The sequence below is a fragment of the Rutilus rutilus genome (genome assembly GCF_951802725.1).
Source record: "Rutilus rutilus genome assembly, chromosome: 7".
Taxonomy (NCBI): Eukaryota; Metazoa; Chordata; class Actinopteri; order Cypriniformes; family Leuciscidae; genus Rutilus; species Rutilus rutilus.
Window position 1 is genome coordinate 5192792 of NC_140221.1, and position 18581 is coordinate 5211372.

Consider the following 18581-nt stretch of genomic DNA (forward strand, 5'->3'; position numbering starts at 1 on the left):
ACTACTTGAAACTGCTTACATTTATATATTTTTTGTGATAATTCATTAATTCTGGGGTCAGGTGGCAAAGCTTTTTGTGCCACCCCCTGGTTAAAGTCAGAGAATGTCTCTGTTAAAGTCAAACACACCATATATTTTCATCATCACCAAAAACCTGTAGTTATAATGTCCAGCCGCTAGAGTGGCGCTGTGCTTTTGCAGCTTTCTGCGAATATCCGGAGAAGAAGACAGAAACATCCGGGTATTGTTGTTCCACCGCTAAAGAAACGGGTGATAGACGGAGCTTTACGAATTATACCGATAACTACAGCCTTTCTTTATTCGTTATCATGGCGGCAAGTACATTTGTTTGATTCTTGTTTGGGCAAGGTCGTACTCGACAGAAGCTTGTAATTAATGAGACAGCGATTGATGGGCTGCATTCTGGACTCGGAAAATGGCGGATTTCATATTCTAAGCTAAATAGAAAAGAATTAATCGCACGGCTCAAAACAATGCTGTGAACTAAAATGGCAACCTATTGTGTTCTAAACTTTAGTGTATTTGAGATGACAACAAGTAATATAGTTTAGTTAGAATCTGCTATTCAGCACGTAATGCACACAAACATGCGGCGATTAGCTGGATAATTCGACTTACGGTCCTTAGTAACGTTACTCGACAACACTCCAGTGTTGAATGTTCATAATCGAGTGTTTGAATGCTTTTTGTATTCTTTACATTTTAAACAAAACAGTAAGGCTCGGTGTTTATACTGGTTTTGTGTTTTATCAGGCAAATGACGCCGAGTTCGGGTTGGAAACCTGCAAAACATCCCGCAGCTCGAAGCATTGTTCACGGTCCAGATCGCGCTCAGTGGAGCGGAAGCGCAAGTCAGGTAAACCAGACTCACTGATCATGACATGTTGTTGCAGTCATTCCCATCAAAACCCCCATACACTGTAAAAAACCTCTAACACACTGCAAAACTTATTTTCATGATTTCGTATCACAATTTTTTTTTTTTTTTTGTCAAATCAACTTAGATAATTAATGTGGTTCAGATAACATGCTATTTTGAGTTTCTGTTATTTGAACCAATCTCCATTGTATTAAAGTCCCCCTGTAGTCACTCATTTTATCCCTTAACCCTTTAGAACCTGAAGCTAAAATAGGTGTTTTTCACATAATTTGATTTTTTGACTGTAAAATTCTAAAACAATGTGCTATCTTCATGTGCAAGGTGTCATCTTTTTCAGAAAAAGATAAGCTTTCAACAAATTACAGTTATTGACCATTATTGTATGTGGTGAGTTTGTAAATAGAATTTAAATAGACAAAAATAAAAAAACGAGAATAAATGTACTGATTTTTATTTAGAAAAAAAGCAGAAAAAATCATGAACGAAAGAAACTAACACTTTAAAGTTGAAAAATGAACTATAATACATATATACAAGTCTTTTTTGTGACATTGGGTTGCACAGTTTTTATGTAGGACACTTTTTTACATACACGCACACATACAAATGCACGCATTCATAGGCATGCACACACACGCACTACATGCTTACATGTAGTTTCTTACGAAAGAAACTAACACTTTAAAGTTGAAAAATGAACTATAATACATATATACAAGTGTTTTTTTGTGACATTGAGTTGCACAGTTTTCATTTAGGATACTTTTTTCATACACACACACATACAAATGCACCCATTCAGGCATGCACACGCACGCACTACATGCTTACATACGTGAAAGAGTAACGGCCATCCGCCTCCCAGATTTCATTAAAAATTCCCAATCCCCTCTTCTGCTGTGTAACACTTCTTTCGCCATGTATTTGTTCGTTTCTTTTATTATTTTGTGCAATCCAAAACACTCTAACCTGCCGCGCGTCGAATCTCTCTGTTCAAATCCTTCCATCCCGCGCTGCTGTCATTTGCAGACGGAAAGCATGACATTACCGTAATAAGCCGTATATTGGCGAAAAGCGCATGATGTCTACTTTCAGGAACTATTTAAATTATTTTGATAGTGCAAACGGTTGAAGAGTTACAGTGACAAGAATACAGCTTGGTTGGCTGTGTCGTCGACGACACATCCGGTTTTAAAGGGTTAAAGGGGAAGTTGGCAACTATTTCAACTTAATTAAAACGTTTAGAAATCATTTGGATGGTTAAATAACCTGTTCTGGTGAAAATGGACGTTCCCCCTTGCGTTCCCAGGCGGAAAACCAACCTTGCAACATGGGGACTAATGTCCCGGTAAGTTAGAAAAAGGAAGTCTCATTTTACGGCAATTCGGCGTTAACAAACATGCCATGTGATACTGTGTATGATGTATTACCCACCTCGGTAGACATAGGCTAGCTCCATACGATAAAGTTGGCCGGCTCCGATAATAACAAATGCACATGAGAAGCGGTAGAAAGGGGGTGGAGGGTGACGCAAGTGAGTTTTATTATGACAGTGTTGAGAAATATACGCCCCACAGCTGTAGGGGGAGCTCGTTGAGAAAACATGCGACAACAAAAGTGAAAATCAGCGAAGAAATGGCTAGAGTTGCCAAGTTCCCCTTTAAAATGCATCCTTGATCACCAAAATTTCATATTTAAACGTTTTTTCCTTAATTGTTCTTCATGCCTTAAAATAGCTTGAATGTAACTCTACACCCCTTTAGTATATGTGGTACTATGAATATGCAAATTAGCCCCGCCTCCAGTCACTCACACCAGCTCAAAGATTCACTCGTTGACGTGATTGGTTACAAGGTAGTTTGTGACGTCAGAAACCCCAGCGATTTCAAACCGTGGTTTTTGAGACTGTCTTTATTTCACTGCAGTTTTAAAGAGAAAATACTCTGCGATGGTGTCGACTTATGAATCTACACATGTTTTGTCTTAAAGCATATTAAAAATACCACATAGACATTGGCAAGGTGATATTTAATGCCTACTTGACGGTCTAGGTCAAAAGAGCCCACCCTCATATCTCTATGATGTTCTTTCATCTGGTTATGGCTTGTTCATGTTGTTAGGGTCTTCTAAATGGTTGCTAGGGTGTAGCTAGGCGGTTGCCAGGGTGATACCTAAAGCCAGTTTACAGCCTTTTTAAAATAGCCCACCCACATGTCTCTACGATGATTAAATGCTGAGATGCTGTTAGTAATTTTGCTGTATGGTTGCTAGGGTGCCCCAAGGTGTGGCTATGGAGTTGCTATGTCATTATTTATTGGCTGCTTGCTAGGCAGAGAGGAATGAGCACAAAACCTTCTCTATGACCTTCTGATCTGGTAATATGATCTCTCAGATTTTAATGCCGATGTCAAAATGTGAATTTTAGGCATTTTTTTCTGCCAGATCACCGTTTTCTCCTCAATACAGCAGGTTATGCACAACAATTATGTAGTCTATAAAACAGGTTGCATCGCTTTTGGTTCAGATCTTTTGTATATGCTTCATTATATAAAGCTGTTTTACTCCAGATGTCTTCTGCCAAAGATAAGCATAACTGATGTCCATCTCATATTTACATTAATTGATTCTAAAAGATTTTTTTTTTTTTTTTCTTATCACAAACTTTAGGATATCAAAATTAAGGAGCAGCATTTGAGATGATAATAGTGATGCAGTGCTTCACAAGTAGTAAATTAGCTGTTATTTCCCCATCAGTCACTGATCTTCACTGTCTATCCTTGACTAAATTCAAGCATTTAAACCAAGGAGTTTATATATATACCGGTTTACACTACCGTTCAAAAGTTTGGGGTCAGTAATGTTTTTAATGTTTTTTTTTATGATTAGCAGTTTATTGGATTTTCCAAAACATTTTACACACAAATCAGTCATGAAAACAAATAAAACCAAACATACAACAAAATAGAATGAAAGGAAGACATAATACATCCATAAAAAAAAAAAAAAAAAACACCAATAACAGTGATGCCCAGAGTCCTTGAGTTTGCAACCTTGTCTATATGTAGGTACAGTATTCAATCAAATGTGTCCGACAATCCTGTTACAGAGTTAAATTATATGTTTAAAAGCCAGAACGCCATTAAATGCCCAAAGTATACGCATGATACTTCCCCCATTTCAGGTTATACTCCTCCACTTTATCAAGCAACCTATAGGACAGTTGTTCAAGAGAAGCCAGCTGACCCAAAGCAGCACACCACGCATCCGGTGCAGGTGCGGAGGGGATGTTTTTAATGTTTTTAAAAGAAGTATCTTCTGCTCACCAAGGCTGCATTTATTTGATTAAAAATACGAACAAAAACAGTAATATTGTGAAATATGATTCCAATTTAAAACAGCTGTTTTCTATGTGAATATACAGTAAAGTGTAATTTATTCCTGTGATCAAAGCTGAATTTTCAGCATCATTACTCCAGTCTTCAGTGTCACATGATCCTTCAGAGATCATTCTAATATGATGATTTGATGCTCAAGAAACATTCATTATTATTATCAATGTTGAAAACAGTTATTTACATTTTCATTTCCTGATGCTATGATGAATAGAAAGTTCAAAAGAACAGCATTTATCTGAAATCTAAAGCTTTTGTAACATTAAACACTACCGTTCAAAAGTTTGGGGTCAGTAAGAATTAAAATTTTATTTTTGGGGGAAATAAATAAAATAAATCAGTACTTTTATTCATCAAGGATGAGGTAAACTGATCAAAAGTTACAGTAAAGACATTTATAATGTTAGAAAATATTCTATTTTAAATAAATGCTGTTCTTTTGAACTTTCTATTCAGCAAAGAATTTTGAACAAAATTTGTACACAACTGTTTTCAACATTGAAAATAATAATGAATGTTTCTTGAACATCAAATCATCATATTAGAATGATCTCTGAAGGATCATGTGACACTGAAGCCTGGAGTAATGATGCTGAAAATTCAGCTTTGATCACAGGAATAAATTACAGTTTAAAATATATTAAAATAGAAAACAGTCATATTTAAATTGTCATAATATTTCACAATATTATTATTATTATTATTATTATTATTTTTTTATCAAATAAATGCAGCCTGGGTGAGCAGAAGATACTACTTTTTAATTAAAAAAAAAAAATCTTACTGACCCCAAACTTTTGAACGGTAGTGTACATTGCCTTATTGAAGGTCCTACCTCAATCTTGAAAGATGGCCAGTCATAAAGTAAACTTTTGACATTTTAGGGCCAATGACACTGGCTGCATTGTGCCCAGACGCATGAATTATGATCAAAATCGCATTGTCTCTCCTTACCCTGTCAAGTAAAGCTTCTGTTAGTCTTGAGTCCATCTAAAAACTGCTAAGCAAACATTTAAAGATTCTTTTTCTTTTCTCATTTATTAAATTCTGCAGCGGTAAGAAAATACTCACATTAGTAAGATACATTACCGTGCCAGTGATGACTGTGGGCCTCTTCATCAGATGCATTATGAAAAAGTTAAATTTCACCAACCTCTGTTATTACCAGGTTACTATTTGCTAAAGGCTTTTATGTGCTATCCCAACTTTGTTTCAATAGGAAATATGGTCAAACCATTTGATTTTTAAAAAGTTACATGTACTTTTAAACCTCCAGTATCCTTCAAACAATCATTTATTTGTATCGTTTTGCCTTTTAGGAGACAAGAGGCACAGAAGAAGCCACAGCAGAAGCAAAGAGGTAACTAATTTTAGTCCATTGATGTCATGTAGACCTAAATTAAACTGGTCACATCATCATCAGTAGTTTTACAGCTGGCATTTCTAGTCTTAGCCGGTGGTAAGTATGCAGCTTAGACAGTAAGAAATGAAATGCCAGACTGAGAGGAAAAGCACTGATATAATCACAAGTGCATGTAATATTAAATAATATTAATGTTGATAACAGATGGAGAGAAATGTCTGTTTGGGAGCTTTTTTAACGTCCTGTATTTTAGATCATATGATAACATTTGTATAATAAATTACACTCAGCGTGCTAATGCACGAAGAGACACTCTGAACAGAAGACGCTGCTGACAGATAGCAAAATTATATGCCTACTACCTGGACAGGTAACTATCAGTCATTTAAACTTATTTGCCTATAAATAGATCTCTTTTTGTCTCACAACCCCTTTTTTTTGTAGATGCCAGCTCAGAATTGCAATGGAAATAAAATGAGTGGTCATTTCCCATTTGAATGCTTGCAGATTTGCAAAATGTTATAATCCGTTTTAAAACCACTGAAAAAAAAAATTTTTTTTTAAAGATGAATTTGGTCATAATTGGCTTTTTCCGCTGTACACGGTGACCGTGAGTTCACTTTCAATGGGAGAGCAGGGCAGGAGGTAGAACAGGCTCGTTCACAGGAATCATGCCACTTTGTTGTGTACAACCGCAGCCGCTGAGATTTATTCCAATTATATTATATTTAATATTTAGTTAACCTATTCTGCCCTACAAAGCCTAAACACAGTGATTACACATCTTTTTTTTTTAAATGTGAAAACTGCAGTGCAGTGTTTTAGTTTTGAGGCTTATTCAGATTTTGATTTGGCTTTATTTTTTTTATTTTTTATTTTGCATGTTAATTTTAGTTGCATGCAAGTCATTTCATGTTCATGTGCTTTTGTCATTTTATTATATTTTTTTATTTTATTTTTTTAAATATTGCTCTTTAGGTTTAATTTATTTTACTTTCCGTTTTAGTTATTTATTTCCAGTTAATAGTTTTAGTTCTACAACATAAACTTATTTCAATATATTGCATTTTATTTGAGCTTTTTCAATGAACAGAAATATTTTTGGTTATTACATTTGGTAATGTAGTTAGTTACATTGTACTTACTCAAATAATAACCGAGTAATATCAACTTCATGTACTTACTATAGAGTTAGGGTTTGGTTTAGGTTTATTTACTTGTAATTATGCATATTTTATAGTAAGTTACATGTAGTAACTACATCCTTTTAAAATAAAGTCTTACCATATTTTTAATTTAGTTTACTGTAATAACTCTGCTGCAGTAAATATAAGATCCACTCTAACACACACTTTAAAGCCATTTATGTTACTTTGGTTTGCCTTTGTATGGCTGTATTATCTTTGCATCTCTCAAATGAACACCCACACATTTTATGGAGAAATAAATGCCATTACACCTAAAATTAATTGGCTCTCACTTGCGTGCAACACAATGCGATGTTAACGTGTAAACATGTCAGAATAGGATTTTTTTTGTTTACTTGCACGAGTATGGCAGTGCCTGTACACATAAGAGATGGCAAGATTGCAAGAAAAGTTTTTATCGTATCATGTAAAATTCCCTTTAAAGTCAACATGAAACGGCATTCCCAACCCAATTTACTTTATCTTGAATTGACTCAGTGGACTACTTGCCACAACCACTTGCACTTTCTACTTATTGCTACTCGGGAGTTTCCAGTAACAACGTTCAGTGCGCCTACATAGACAGTTACTCATGACAACGCAGATTGTTATTATATGTTTTTTGGCTGTCAGTCGATTAAACCGATGAATCATGATCTCTGCTTTAACATGAATTATCTTGAACCTGCTGGAATGTTCCTCTAAATATATTTTCTTTCAATTCAGAATAATAAATACATATATTTCCCCCACTAACCTGCAGCAGTCCAGTGCTCGTCTTCTCATTAACAGCATTTTTCTTTTACTGAATATATTTCATACCTGTTGAGTTTACATTTTTAAATGAATTTGATTGCTAAAAAGGATTGGTTGGTGCTCTTATTCCAGTCTTTTAAAATAGTTTAAAATGAATGCGCGCCTCAAATAAATTAGTCAATATTTGATATTTAATTCATCTTAACTGGTAATGCATTGACAGCGCTACTACTTTGAATAAAAATGAAGAATTCTGGCTTAAACGTAAATACAGTGAAATGATTGACAATGAGAAATGACACAGAATAGTGATTAAAATATTTAATACAAATAAATGTTTGCACTGATCGTATTCATCAGGTCTCACACGCTTCAGCATCGCGGTCACTAGTTTAGACGAGCTCTGACAACCTGTGGTGGAAAATCACGCATGTTTAACGGCCTTTTCTCAGATCAGCTTGGGTTGGATTCAAACTTTACACTGTAATCATCAGAATATCTCTTCTCCTGTCCCTGAAAATGTCCATATTTTTACATCATCTTGCTGACTCATTTTAGGTAGCGTTTAGTCAACTAGGTGACACGGCACATTGAAAAATATACTTAACCGGAATTAAATGACTCGTACTCTTGCGTCACGAAGCTCAGTGCGAGTAGTCCATTGAGATCAAAGCTGAGCTTGTGATCAGATATGTGGAGGATATAAATGTAAAATTAGGCCATATTTTGAGACTCTCCCTGCTGGGATCCAAGCTCAAATTCATTCAACAAATCCCAAAGCTATAATGTGACCGATAAGTCAAGAAGCATAAGACCAGGAACATGCAAGTAAATGGGGTTTATTTTGATTTCATGTTGACTTTGCGTAAGAGAAAAAAAACGAGAAAAGAAAATGCCAAATAAATGAAATCTGTAGAATTCTCACAAATTGAAGAAGTTGCGATCTGGTAGACAAAAGATCTCCCGTGCTTTTTTTTTTGGTACTGAACTAGGTGTAAATGTGCTGGTTAAGTGCACTCATTTGTGTTAAATGTAACTGTACATGCTGCACTCGGATGGTGGTGGACAAGCTTTTTAAATGATAATTTAAATAGTGTTTTTCTTGTCAGAATTATTTTGGCAAGTTTGTTGTTAAATCAACTTACTAACTCTCTTTATTGCACTATTTTCCTGAAAGAGACCAATTCTTCTTAAAACAGGCACGGAAGAAAGACTCTGAGAAAGCTCTGAAATGTCAGAGCGGATCAGAGGAGCAGATGGAGATGTCCGATAAAGGCCGAGACAGGCTGTCTGAAGAAGTGGAGGAACGGCATCGCAGAAAAGACAAGAAGTCCTCCAGACCGAGAAGCCTATCAAGATCACGCTCAAAGGAAAGGTATTTTCATCTGACGTTTGTCATTTCGATTTGATTTCATTCATGCAAACGTGTCAAGTTATGTGAAGGCTTAGCGTGCTTAGATGTGAATTAATGTTTTCCCGAAGACGACATCACGGTCGAAACTGGGACAAAAGAAGATCCCGCTCACGCAGCGGTGAACGGCGATCGAGGAGTCGTGAGAAAAAGAGACGGGCCAGGTCTCGCTCAAACTCCAGAGGCAAACACAGACATCACAGCAGGAGCCGTAGCAAGAGCAGGTGGACAAAGATTTTGTGTTTGGGATCTTTTTTGTGAGTGAAACTGAATGAAAATGCTGATTTGTGCTTAAACCGTGAGATGGTCCGATTTTATCTAGGGAGAAGAAGAAGAGGACAGAGAAAGCGCGGAGAAAAAGTCGCAGTCGGTCAGTTAGCCCTGTGACCTTCAGGGGTAGAAACACAGCCATGGATGCTCAGGAAGCATTGGCTAGAAGGTAGAGTGACATCTGTTGCCTGGAAGCACAAAATAAACTATTTGGATTTTATACACAGTATATAGCAGAAGTGAGTACACACCTGTGCAAGATTACTTCAAATCACCAAGAAATCAAAAGCATTATGTATTTATTTTAAATTCATGTGCCCTCATAATCTTTAATCAGAATAATTTCCCTTCCCTCTTGCATTGACTTCTCTGCTCTGATGATGTGTTTACTGTCGAGAGGGCGGGGCAAACTGTCACTCACATGAGATCGACCAATAGCAAACCACAACCAGCCAATCAATTCCCAGTAGACAAAATCACTTTTTTGTTTTTTTCTTGCCCGAGAAGCCGTTTCACCCGATAGACGTCACAATAGGGAAGACTGTCGCATCTTCTTTTTCATGTCGACTTGTATCACCTTACATTAATTGCATTACTTATAAGTTGAACATATGTCCTCACCTTTTTTTTTTTTTGGCATTGAGTTCCTGAGATCCTGTAGTTTCAAGGTGTTTGTTTTCGATTGTTCATAAGAGCAAATACTTTATTTGTCAAATTATAATTAAAGCGGGTTTACTCTCTTTGGTTGTATACTGTGTATGTGTAGATATACTCCCAGAAAAGGTTATAACTGTTTCATTAGAAATATTGTCAGAATCGGTTGAATTTCCACTCTTACCTAACAGGTCGGATTCACGAAACGTTCTTAATTGCCAATTTCTTCTTCTTTTCCAACTTAAGAAAAAAAAAGATATTTTGTTTTCCCAAAAACCTTTCCTAAGAATGTTCTTATCTTTTTTCTTAAGATTGTTCTTAAAGATTCAAATTCAAGTATTCGTATTCCTGAAAAGAATGTTCTCAAAAATCATCATGAATAACTTCTCAAACTTAGGATAACTTCCAACCTGTCTTAAATACCCAAATGTAAGATGTTTAATGAATTTTATTGGGTTGTTTGTTTCAAACATTAAGCATTACAACACAACAGAACACTAGCTAAATATAATGCGTATTACTACTAGTACCGTGAATGTGGACGAGCACTCAGTCTGAAGTGACACCGATTGATCTCGCATGATGCACTCACTCAAGCTAGAACTAGCGAGACATCACAGATACATGCATTCACAATAGAGAAAGCGCAAGAAAGACGGAGCGCAAATGAATGGCAAAGACCGCTGTGTCTTGAGGTGCTATTCTTACGTCAAAAACTACCTTGTAACCAATCACGTCGACGTGCGGGCGAGCTTTAGTATGTCGTAAACCATGACCGCTCTGAGGAAGGGCGTCTCAAGAGAAGACAGGTTATCCTGGTAATATTTTTCTGTTGATATGAAAAATGATGTATATGATGTATATTACGATGTTATAATGAATATGCCTTTCTCCACTGACGTACTGAGTTGTTCAAAGCGTTTCTAAGGATGCTGATTTTGGCAGACTGAGATGGCGATTGGGAACATGGTTTGTGTAACATTATTAGCTGTTCATAATTAGGCTAGTCATATTAATTACCGTTACGTGTCCGACTTTGTTAGAGCGATACCATTGTGCAGCGTTTACCTCAGTAAAGTTGAATGTGAATCTCTGAGCTGGTGTGAGTGAGTGGAGGCGGGGCTAATTTGCATATTCATAGATCCACGTAAACTAAATGAAGCAAGGGTTAGAGTTACATTCAAGCTATTTTAAGGCATGAAGACTTTTTTCACAGGAATTAACGTTAAATGTCATTTTGGTGAGTTTTAAGGGATAAAATGATTGACTACAGGGGGACTTTAAAATAACGATTTTAACTTTATTAAAATTTAAGTTTAGAGATTAACTCTCGTCAAGCCAGTCGCGATGAAAATAGTCTGTACGCTTATATCTAATGTAATCTGCAGGCAGTGCTAAAAGACGGGCTTTGAGGTGTTTTTCATTCAGCGAGTCTTCAGCAATTAAACCAAATAACAAATCATTCAAAATAGCATATCAATCAAATAACACCTTTCTTTTTCTTCTCAAGTAAAAAAAAAAAAAAAAATGATGTTCTTAATAAAATATTTGAGAACTTCTTAAGAATTTTTAGGAACATTCTTACAAACTTTTTTTTTTAAAGAATTTTCTTCTTTCTTAAGAAGGTTTTCGTGAATCCGGCCCCAGTTTATGAAAACAGCATATAAGCAACTTACTGTCTCAACAACACCTCACAAACCTGTAGTCTCTGCATACTAATGTGAACACTACTAAGTGCTTTGACATTTGTTGAAGTAGAGATGAATTAAGAAACTGTTCTGAGAGGGTTTTAACATGCTGACTGTTAGTACAATAAGCAGGCTTTCACACTGGCAGTTTAGTCTGATAAAGAGCACGGTTTGCATGACAGATGAGTTATGTTGAATGCTGATGTGCGGATCAGCAGGCAGACTGTAGCTATTTTTCCATCCAAAGGTGCGAATTTAACTTATGTGCAAAATATGCACAGAAAAAGCACCATTTCTGTCCTGTTTGTTCAGGAGAACAAAACTCTCACTTCCTGGGAAGTTGGTGCAAGATATTTGTAATAAAAATGGAAGCTGCTGCTTTCGGGGGAAGCAACTGTGGCTCTTTTTTTTTCATGCATCATAAATCACTTGAGCCTCAAAGCACAATAAACTGATTTCATATTGACTTGCGTTTGAAAACACAATCCTGAGAGACACTTTCTGATGACAGACTTTGGCTTTCCGAATGATCAAACCAACATTTTGAGAAGCTGTGCAATGAAACTGATCTGCTGGTTAGTCCAGTTATCCAATCACGTCCTCTTGTTTATTCAGTAAATGTGTTTCCATTTGTTTCGTCTTAATTGGATAAAATTATCCGCCTCAATTGAGCGCGTGTGCTTCCATCTTGGCATTTCCATCCAGCGTTTTTAATGAATTGCTCACAATCAAGCTGTATCCTCAAAAAAAGACTGCGAACAGCATAAAGCCACCTTCCCCTAGACATCTGTTTGTCTGGTCTGTTATTGTGCATAATAGAATCAAAAATAAAAAACTCATAAATATAGCGACCTGCATTGCGCACGCCATGCGCGTTTGTAATGCAAAATGAATGGAAACGCACCACTGTTCTGCAGAATCCAGTGGGTCTGAAAGCAGACCAACTGTGCCGGGAGTAATCACACTCTGATTCGGACCGCAGCAGACGTGCCCAGTGTGAAAACCACCTCTAGCTGATTAGTGACGTATTAACTGCTCTCTAGTCTTCATGTTCAGTAAACACATTCACTTCACACTCTTAGGTTGGAGAGAGCAAAGAAGCTTCAAGAACAGAAAGAAAAAGAGTTGTTGGAAAAACGGCAACAAGAGCAGGCAGCAGGTAAGTACCTGCCACAAGTCAAAGCTATTGGTGGAGTGGCTTCACATCTGACCCACTCCATCTGATGTTCTGTTGGTTGTTTCTCCACCAGCGACTGCTCCACTGTTGTGTGATCCGGTCACCACTGCTCCCAGTCCAGCGCTGAACGTCGCAGCTCTGCTGGCCTCGGGCACACAGGTCACTCCCCAGATCGCAATGGCGGCTCAGATGGCAGCGCTTCAGGCCAAGACACTGGCAGAGACCGGCATTGCCGTGCCAAGCTACTACAATCCCTCAGCGGTCAACCCGATGAAGTTTGCCGAGCAGGAAAAGAAGAGGAAAAAGTTGTGGCAGGGGAAGAAAGAAGGGGTGAGGACAAGAGTTGCTCTAATGTGAGGGATAATGTACATCCAGACGATTGTTATCGCAGAATAAACCCCGACAGGGTTATCAGGATCTTGCATCGGGTTATTCTGCGATAACAACCGGCTGGATGTACTTTATCCCGCTTATTACACGGCTACTCGCCACATAAGTAAATAATTAGACATGAAATATTAATCCGAGTCGAAATATTTTATTAGCTCTTTAAACGCAAAGCTTCTGCAGAGAGAGCAATTGCTAGTGCGGAGAGTTCAAACTAGACTGACATTTAAGGGATAACGGTATACAGTCATAGCACTTATTACACGGCATTTCACCACATAAATAATTATGGGGATGAAAGATACTGATTTGAGATGAAACTGTTTTAAAATCGTACCTGTTTGTTGTCCTATAATCCATTACAGTGTACAAAACAATCGTTGCAAAATGACAGCAGCTGTATTTGTATGAAACGAGAGCAAGTCCGCGATACCCGGATGACATAATTAAATATTACCTCACCAAATACAAAACTTCCACAGGGAAAAAACATTCCTAGCAAGTGTAAAGCGCCGACTTCAGATGGATCAGAATCAAGTATTCCACAGAGCCGTGTAATAAATAGATTTGAACAGCTATATGTATATTTTATTATTTATATCAATTTATATTGGCAAGTTATATTGTGGTATCAGTTTAATTGTTTGGATGGGTCGTTAATTGTTCTGTTTATTACATTATACATTTTATACAATACAAATTGAACAAACGCAGTCAGATAGGGGTCGTCTTTAAATCACTTTAAATCTTACCACAGGCTCATTCGTACCTTTACTATTCGTACCCCTACTACTCGTACCCCTATTTCCCCCTATCGTACTTTTTTTTCTGTACTCGAAAGGGGGTCGTCTTTGTAAGTGCACATACATTTAAATCACTTTAAATCTTACCACAGGCTCATTCCAAACCCATACGACTTTTATTCATTTTCACAACACAAATGAAGATATTTTTAATTAAATCTGAGATTTTTGTCCCTCCCTTGAAAGTCTGTTCACCCAAAAAGAGATGGTAAAGTCTTCTGAATTGCTTTATATCTTGAACTGATTTAATTTAAGACTTTATTAACATTTGTTTAGCATCATCTTTAAACCACAGAACTGTTCAATTGAATTCAAAATTAGCATGCAGTGTCGTCGTCTTTTTTGGACTGCACTAGTGTTGCAAACAACATGCAAATACAATACAGTTTAAGAACATGATATACATTTATACACCATTTGGTAACATTAGAGCAAATTATTTGAACAAAGTTTTAGTATTAGCATTTATTTCAGATAGAAATGGTTATTGATAAATACATTTATTGCATACTTAAATGAAAGTACACATTTCTTTCAAAATCAAACACTCCAGTTCTTTTGATTTTAAAGAAATCATGCTTTACTTGGACTCTACGCAAGCTTGTCATGCCTAAAGGCCTGTTTTCTCTATATGATCATTGGTCAATCTCTTAAATGGGCACAACTAACAAACAACCAACAATTGAAACAGATAATCATGACGTTTGATAGTAAAAGCAGCCTAACAGGAAGTGCTCCGTTGGAGAGACGTCATGTAGTTTAACATTCATAATCTTGTCTCATAACTATAGCCTTTATAAATGGCATTATTTAGGAGACGATTAAGAATGCTGAATTTTGAAAATACAGTTATGTAAATGTTTAGTGGTTGTAATGTTTATGTAAATGTTCAAGCATTTGGTCAGTATTAATATACGTTTATGTTGTAGGACAAGTCACAGACAGCTGAGCTTTGGGAGAAGCTGAATTTTGGCAATAAAGACCAAAATGTGAAATTTCGCAAGCTTATGGGAATTAAAGTAAGTGTTTTCCTGTATTAAATATTGCATTATCTATTTAAAATGTTCCTAATGTGTCAAATGGAGAAATCTAATTTTTTTCATTATGCTTTTTTTTACATGTTCAACTTGTTGTTTTAGCATGAAAAATATCTGCAAAGTTACAAAAGTCCCTCCAGCGGGAGTTATTCTCTCTATATCAGTGTCACTGTTTCTGAACTCCCTGAAACGCCTCCATTGTAGTTTTGAGTTTTCTTCCGGGAACAAACACGTCACAATTAGGGTTGGGAATCGTAATAAATTTTCCGGTTCCGATTCCGCCAAACGATTGTGGTTTCCATTCAATAAAAATAATTTTAAACAACTAATAAAAACAAGTAGCAAGGGAAAATGCACAATCCTTTTTGTGTTTATTTCTTATACTTGTCAAATGAGTTTAACAGACTGGTAATGTCAACAAATTCAACATATTATTTAGCAATTTATGCAAAAGTAATACATTTCTGCATTCTCTGGGAGAATTTGGGACCTCTCCAAGCTTATTGTATCTCCAGCAGTGGAGAATACCCTCTCAGAAGGGGAAGAATATGCTTGAACACACATGTAAGACCCAGACAGGTGTTTGAATGATTGATTCATATAGACTTCACTTTTTTCATTATGAATCAGCGCTCTAGCGGTTAATGAACAGAACTGCATGCGTCTTGCAGAAGAACTTTGTAGCCGGAGCTACTTCTCTCTGTATATGTCTATGACGAGTCACGCAGGCACTGGGATACTCCGCAGCGGTGCCGACCCGACCGGTGTAACGTAGTCTGAGTCTAAACGCTTATTACTTATTGATTCAGGACAAGACAAAAACACGGTTTGAAAAAAGGCATTCATGATGTACTCGCTCATTATATACATTTTGTAAATTCTGAACACAAAAAAGTTACGGACTGCAGCTTTACCAGTCGTCTCTATGAATGTTTTGAAGCATCAGATGTGATCGATACACTCGTTATTTGACTTTCAAAAGGTGATTTGCTCTATTTTGGCATCAGTGTTTACACTCGAACTATAAACTTTTATCTTAGTACTTCTGTGATCATTTGAATATTTGTAACACAGAAATATCGATTACTGTGTGGTTGAAAAGTTGTTTCGTACACACTACCGTTCACAAGTTTGGGGTCAGTAAGAATTTGTATTTTTTTTTTGGAAAGAAGTTAAAGAAATTAACACTTCTATTCATCAAGGACACATTAAATTGATCAAAAGTGGCAATAAAGATATTTATAATGTTACAAAAGATTCTATTTCAGATAAATTATGTTCTTTTGAACTTTCTAGTCATCAAAGAATCCTGAAAAATAAAATGTATGGCGGTTTCCACAGAAATATGAACTGTTTTCAACACTGGTAATAATCATAAATGTTTCTTGAGCATCAAATCATCATATTAGAATGATTCCTGAAGGATCATGTGACACTGAAGACTGGAGTAATGATGCGGAAAATTCAGCTTTGATCACAGGAATAAGTTACACTTTACTATATATTCACATAGAAAACAGCTGATTTACATTGGAATAAAATTTCACTGTTTTTACTGTATGTTTAATTTGAATTGAATGTTCCGGTGTGAAGTGTTTGTCATTTAGGAATAAGATGTGGGTGTTTGAATCGAGCTCTACTGTCTTTATATTCTCTCTCTCTCTCTCTCTCTGTCTCTCTCTCTCTCTCTCTCTCTCTCTCTCTCTCTCTCTCTCTCTCTCTCTCTCTCTCTCTCTCTCTGCGTTGACAACTGGCGCAAAACTTATATGAGGAGCGCGAGGGCTTTTCAGTGCATGCATTACTATTTTAATATTCATGAGAATATTCATATTCTATTAAAGGATAAGCTTCCAGCACTTCTCCCAGACATCGCACCAGAACCGTTTTCAGAACCGAAACTTTCGCACGGTTCCGGTATTTTTGGATAAGAACCGATTCTTGGTTCCCAACCCTAGTCACTGTATTCCTCATTTAAATAATTCCTGCCCAAGGCAAACATAGAATAAAGGGACAAGGCCTGGTTGAGTTAGTAGTGTGTTGAAACGGGTGGCTGTGGTAAGTCGCTCGAAGCAGTTCTAGCCCAAAAACAAAATCAAGACTTTGAAAAAGGGCCTAATAAGTCCTCTTTAATATAGAAATGTTCTGATTGATTGTGTTCCCCGTAGGGTGAAGAGGAAGGTACTTCATCAGGAGCTACTAACGAAGAAGGTCTTAAAACCTTGCAGCAGCAGGAAGAGATGTTTCGCAACCTGGACGTCCAGTACGAGATGGCCCGCTCACAGACGCACACGCAGAGGGGAATGGGCCTTGGTTTCTCCTCCTCTTTTTCATCAAGGGGCATGGATGCTGTCTGAACATTCTGTACTTGTGCTTCACGTCTCTGTAAATTCTGGCCGATGTCGCCCCTGTAAAGCTGGTTTGTACGTGCTTGTAGAGAATGCTGGTGCATTAGCTTGCATGTATAATTCATCAGATCTGTCGTTTTATTCATTTTGCAAAATTCACATGTAAATACAGTTGATTGCACAAACATATATTGTTGCTTGGTCTCTGACAAGTGTTTAATATTGTAAAGCTTCCATTTAGATTTTGGGTGGGGAATGTGATTGTATATTTCACTGTGTTTGTATTGAAACTCCCTGAATCTAGCAATTCCTGAATTATCAACGACCAACGGGTGCGAGTCCATTTCTGCCTTGGGTACTAGGGGCGATGCTATATTGTTAATGCTTCATTGCTTTTAATAAAATGGTTACTACATAAATATATTAAGGGCACAAATTAACATGGCAGACATTTCATTGGTTTCGGTTGGGAAACAAAAAACCAGACCAATACATTTCACACTGGAAACAATAAAACAATTTATCATGTAAAATACTTCTCATCATAAATGAAGATCAAACATTTTTGATATTTGGCTTGTTCTTATTACACTAAGAGAAACTGAGATTGGAAGAGCTGAAATCCCCACTTTTAACATAGCATTTGTTCGACCTTAGATTGTGAATCTTAATAGGCAAGTTAAACCTAGCTATCTTAACTTAATGAAATATGCTTACCACCCAAATAATTAGAAAAGGCTGCTGTGTGTGTGTGTGTGTTACAGCTAAAGGTCAACAACACACCATATTTGCACTTGTTTAGTGTGGTCATTAGGGAGTGCCTGAATAAAAGTTTCCTAATTTTTACCTTTTGGCTGATGTAATCTTGGTGTTAAACTGACGCTCAAAAAGACCAACCTATTTAGTTAAAAAGATGGACCAAACCATAATGATTGATACTAAATGTAATTGAAAATCACTTTTAAAATTGAAGTAATTGAAGTTGAAAATGGTCTCATGTAAACGGCCCCCCAGTATTATTCCCTCACAATGTTTGTTAAACCGTTCCAATCAAAATCCAACATCAAATTGAAAAACATTTAAAATTCTCTTCAAACTGAAGTGCCTCATTTAACATGAATATACAATACATGATTATTGTGATTACTTTATTAGAAGTGTATAATACTAATATTAAATCAACTTAGTGTGCTTTTGTGAGAAATTATAA

General features: G+C 36.6%; 1 protein-coding gene across 4 annotated transcripts; it reads left to right on the forward strand.

Moving 5' to 3' along the window:
- The first annotated feature begins 203 nt into the window (after nucleotides 1-203).
- rsrc2 (arginine/serine-rich coiled-coil 2) lies at nucleotides 204-17933 on the forward strand. 4 transcript variants are annotated; one of them, XM_084413740.1, is made up of 10 exons: nucleotides 204-335; nucleotides 775-877; nucleotides 5613-5653; nucleotides 8799-8974; nucleotides 9082-9234; nucleotides 9333-9449; nucleotides 12705-12781; nucleotides 12873-13129; nucleotides 14919-15008; nucleotides 17192-17933. In XM_084413740.1, exons 1-10 carry the CDS (start codon nucleotides 330-332, stop codon nucleotides 17378-17380), a joined length of 1209 nt encoding a protein of 402 aa, XP_084269866.1. In that variant the 5' UTR covers nucleotides 204-329; the 3' UTR covers nucleotides 17381-17933. The 4 variants fall into 4 exon arrangements, with proteins under 4 accessions (XP_084269866.1, XP_084269867.1, XP_084269869.1 ...); XM_084413741.1 differs by lacking the exon at nucleotides 9333-9449; XM_084413743.1 differs by lacking the exons at nucleotides 204-335; nucleotides 775-877; nucleotides 5613-5653 and adding an exon at nucleotides 5945-6026.
- Nucleotides 17934-18581: the final 648 nt, after the last annotated feature.